The sequence below is a fragment of the Vollenhovia emeryi genome, unplaced genomic scaffold (genome assembly GCF_000949405.1).
Source record: "Vollenhovia emeryi isolate VEMERY1.0 unplaced genomic scaffold, V.emery_V1.0 DF942787.1, whole genome shotgun sequence".
NCBI lineage: Eukaryota > Metazoa > Arthropoda > Insecta > Hymenoptera > Formicidae > Vollenhovia > Vollenhovia emeryi.
Genome location: NW_011963579.1, coordinates 1 through 3,466, shown reverse-complemented (window position 1 = coordinate 3,466; position 3,466 = coordinate 1). Strand labels below are relative to the sequence as shown.

At 29.1% G+C, this 3,466-nt stretch overlaps 1 protein-coding gene across 2 annotated transcripts; it reads right to left on the bottom strand.

The window, feature by feature from the left end:
* Positions 1 to 120: 120 nt before the first annotated feature.
* Positions 121 to 3,396, bottom strand: LOC105567665 (cytochrome P450 4C1-like). Of its 2 annotated transcripts, none has more exons than XM_012022732.1 (6): positions 3,264 to 3,396; positions 2,307 to 2,536; positions 1,835 to 1,941; positions 1,304 to 1,394; positions 672 to 857; positions 121 to 335 (listed from the first exon to the last, which is right to left on the bottom strand). In XM_012022732.1, the coding sequence occupies exons 2-6, from the start codon at positions 2,467 to 2,469 to the stop codon at positions 238 to 240; spliced, it is 645 nt and encodes a 214-aa protein (XP_011878122.1). In that variant the 5' UTR covers positions 2,470 to 2,536; positions 3,264 to 3,396; the 3' UTR covers positions 121 to 237. The 2 variants fall into 2 exon arrangements, with proteins under 2 accessions (XP_011878122.1, XP_011878113.1); XM_012022723.1 differs by lacking the exon at positions 3,264 to 3,396 and adding an exon at positions 2,668 to 2,867.
* Positions 3,397 to 3,466: the final 70 nt, after the last annotated feature.

The following is a 3,466-nucleotide window of genomic DNA, read 5'->3' as shown; positions in this document are numbered from 1 at the left end:
CAAGTCAACTTATCAAGCAGTTGAAAAAACTAGCCCTAATTAAATTATTTAACAAATTTCATATGAGTGCTATGTATAATTTTCTAGTTATTAACAAAAATGGTCTGTTATATTAAATATTATGGTTATTTCTTGACATAATGATTCAATATGAATCTATGTATATCTTAAGAATACAGACATGAGTGTGTATGTGTGTGTGTGCAATCAGTTATTACACCTATAAACAAAATATAATTACCTATAAACAAAAAGTTCGCCCATCCGATGAACTGCTTGTCGATACTGTTGTTGAAACTCACCGAGACTTTTTAAAGAAGTGCCCATGGCAGTTTCTGCAAACATACATGTTTAAGTATCAGTATAATGTTATGATATACTATATGTATCAAGTACATCTGTGATTAGATAACCATTTATGCATCAGTAAGGCCCGGTTTCACCATACGTCATTTAACTTTAATCTTAGTTTAATTTACTTTTGTTTCTTTCTAAAGTAAAGTTAGGAAGAGACAAAGAATGTAAGCTAAGCTTAAAGTTAAGCAACATTGGTGAAACTAGGCCTACGTTATAATATTGAAATTTCCAATAAAAAAATTTGTATCGTTTCTTATGTCATTTATCAAGAGAGATAACGTTCTGTACAGTTATGTACGAACACATTATCATACCACATATTGCATTTAGCGTATGTTCACTAAAAAGTGGTAGTAAATCTTTTACAACTGTGCCTCCTGTATCTTTCATTGACTTGGCCATGTTTTCGGCTTCCTCGATCAAGATTTCAGTAAACTGCTTCAATATAGTGAAATGAAATGAGGGAGTTAATATCTTTCGTCGTAAATGCCACTTGGTCCCTAAAACGCAAACGTAAGGCAAAATTAAGAGGTAAAAATGTGTAATAAGTATTTCGAAGAGATTTATATTTTTTAATTTAATTTGAATTTGATAGATTTTTAATAACTATTGATTACATACCAAATTTATTCTTTTTTGATGTGCTTTTAAACTGTTGTGATAACAATTATAAAACGTAGAAAAGAAATCTTTGCAACACGTTTTTAATATTCTAACTTGTTAATCTTTCGTTGTTGTTGTTGACATCGTCAGTAGTAATGGCTTCCGAATGGATGCCGCGTTCGATTACAACGTAATGTTGACGTTTTACAAACATTGCCATCAATGCTGGGAAGCTCTGATATTGACCAGTATCAGAGTTTTCCAGCCGAAATGATGCAAATTGCAATGTTTATACAACATAGTAAAATATATATCTTTATTTATCTTAACATTATTATGTTACCTCCACTAGTGAGAAGACCAGTATGCAGCCAGGGATGAAATATATCATATAGGAAACTCTTTTCTATATGTTTTGTGCTGCTTAACATTGTCTAAAATACAGAATTAAAAGTCAGGAACGTTAATTAAAAAGAGTTACGTTACCGGTAGCGTTATTTTTTAAAAAGTAAATTTTGCAGTACTTAAATTTTAATGCGACTCCTGAGTCAGACCCCGCACAACATGCATGTCTAAACGATGCCTTAAAGACGTTTATTTAGTAAAGTCTTAAAGTTGTCTCTTTAATGACGTCTTTAAGACGTCGTGTAGACGTGCATGTTGTCTGGGTAACGCGTTATTTTTCTACTCTGCTGAAATTGTATAAGGTTAAACATATTTTTAAATATTGAAATATGTTTGAAGTATCTCTACCAAGTTTCTTACAAATAAATATATTTTTAAAGAAAAGAAACATAAAATTTAATATATGTCTTGTCACTAATATATCAAAAATAGAAAAAAAGCCAGAACAAAATGCATTATATTTTATTACCTCCAGATCATCCGGATGACTAATGGATACTATGGGCACAGAGAATGCCCATATTTTAAAAATAGGATATTCTTGTCTTAACGTACGTAGAAGTTTCCATAGCTTCACTAAAAATGTATGTATACGTTTATTATACAAAATCCGCGGACATACAATATTATAAATATTAGTAAAAAAACACACAATTGATTTTACCATTATATTTAATGTAATCGACTTTTGTTCGTATAATTACAATAATTAAAAATAAACTTTATCTCTCTTCAAAATAGTAATAAGTTTAAATATTTCTTAAAAGTAATCAACATTCGATAATATACATAATTGTTTATCTTTATTAAACAATGGAATGTTTGTAAATGTTACATTCAAAAATTCGTGTGTAAACATCAGTTTATTATTTTACCATAATTATTAACTTGTATGGAATATATGTATATAAAAAAGGAATATATCATAAATTTTAACTTACCACGTGAGCTAAATTGTGATATGTATTTTGATACATGCCCACTAATCGGATGAGCTGGTGGTCCTGGTATAAGATTGATTAATCGCCCAGTTTTTCCATGTTGCACATAATAATTATATATCCATAATATAAGGATAAGTGATAGCAATATAACAGTGAACATTGTTTGTTCACGAAATAATTGGCCACCTTAATCAAGTTTCGTTTCGTTCTGCCCCCTTTTATTAATCCTTAAATTATACAAATTATTAAATATATATATTATTTATTTCAGCACAATGATACAGTCTTTATATTTTAAATGCGTTTGGTAATTAGCAAGTAAATTGAAGTACGCTATTTATACTTTATTACTAAATACCTTAAATTTAATGTATCCGTTTTTGTAAGAAAAAGTATGTTTGTGCAGAAATAGAAGTTTACTAAAACGTATTTAAATATCTAACTATGTGGCAGATTTTATATTGTTAAAACTATTTTCATTACTAAAAAGATGCCGCAATAAACCGAAGTTCGTATATTAAACGCTTACAAATGACTGATTAGTATAGATATCTACCTTCCTCTCAGTCTTTGGACTTTTGCTTACTCATGTAAATGACTTGATCAATAATACTTATCAGTGGTTCAAGTAGGCCATCAGAGTCGCAATAATAATACATATATCTGACAGGTTTCTTAACATATATTATGGATGTATGTGTTTTTGAAGTATTAGATGTTTATGAAACTGCGAAGGTCATTTAGCAAAATTACACAGCTCACAAAAAAAAATAAGTTGTCTGGAGACATAAGACCAGACAACTTATTTTTTGTGGGGCTGTGTAATTAACAGACGTTTATAAAGTATCACAAATCTCTTTAAACTTTTTAATTAAAATTATCATAAACATGGTACATTATTTAGTTCTTTTATTATTACAAGATATATTTCTTGTATATGTTCAATATGCTTACATAAGTGTGTATCTGACGATGCGAATATAGACCGCTTTCTCTAGTATCAGCTTAAATATTCAATATTCCGTTTTTCTTCGTTGTTTTTAAAATTCCCAAGATTTTCATGAAAATTATGAAAATTGCACAATGGTAGAAGACTTTTCGACTCTATTCATAAATAAGAGGTGAGACTGGTATTACATTAACACACACTGTATATA

What these genes read in the sequence shown, in the direction of transcription:
- LOC105567665 (XM_012022732.1), bottom strand. Translation starts at nt 2,469, where the DNA reads ATGTTCACTGTTATATTGCTATCACTTATCCTTATATTATGGATATAT. An exon ending in TGGTCTTCTCACTAGTGGAG is followed by an intron (nt 858 to 1,303) that starts GTAACATAATAA and finishes TTTGCGTTTTAG; the next exon opens with GGACCAAGTGGCATTTACGA. An exon ending in TACGCTAAATGCAATATGTG is followed by an intron (nt 336 to 671) that starts GTATGATAATGT and finishes GTATGTTTGCAG; the next exon opens with AAACTGCCATGGGCACTTCT.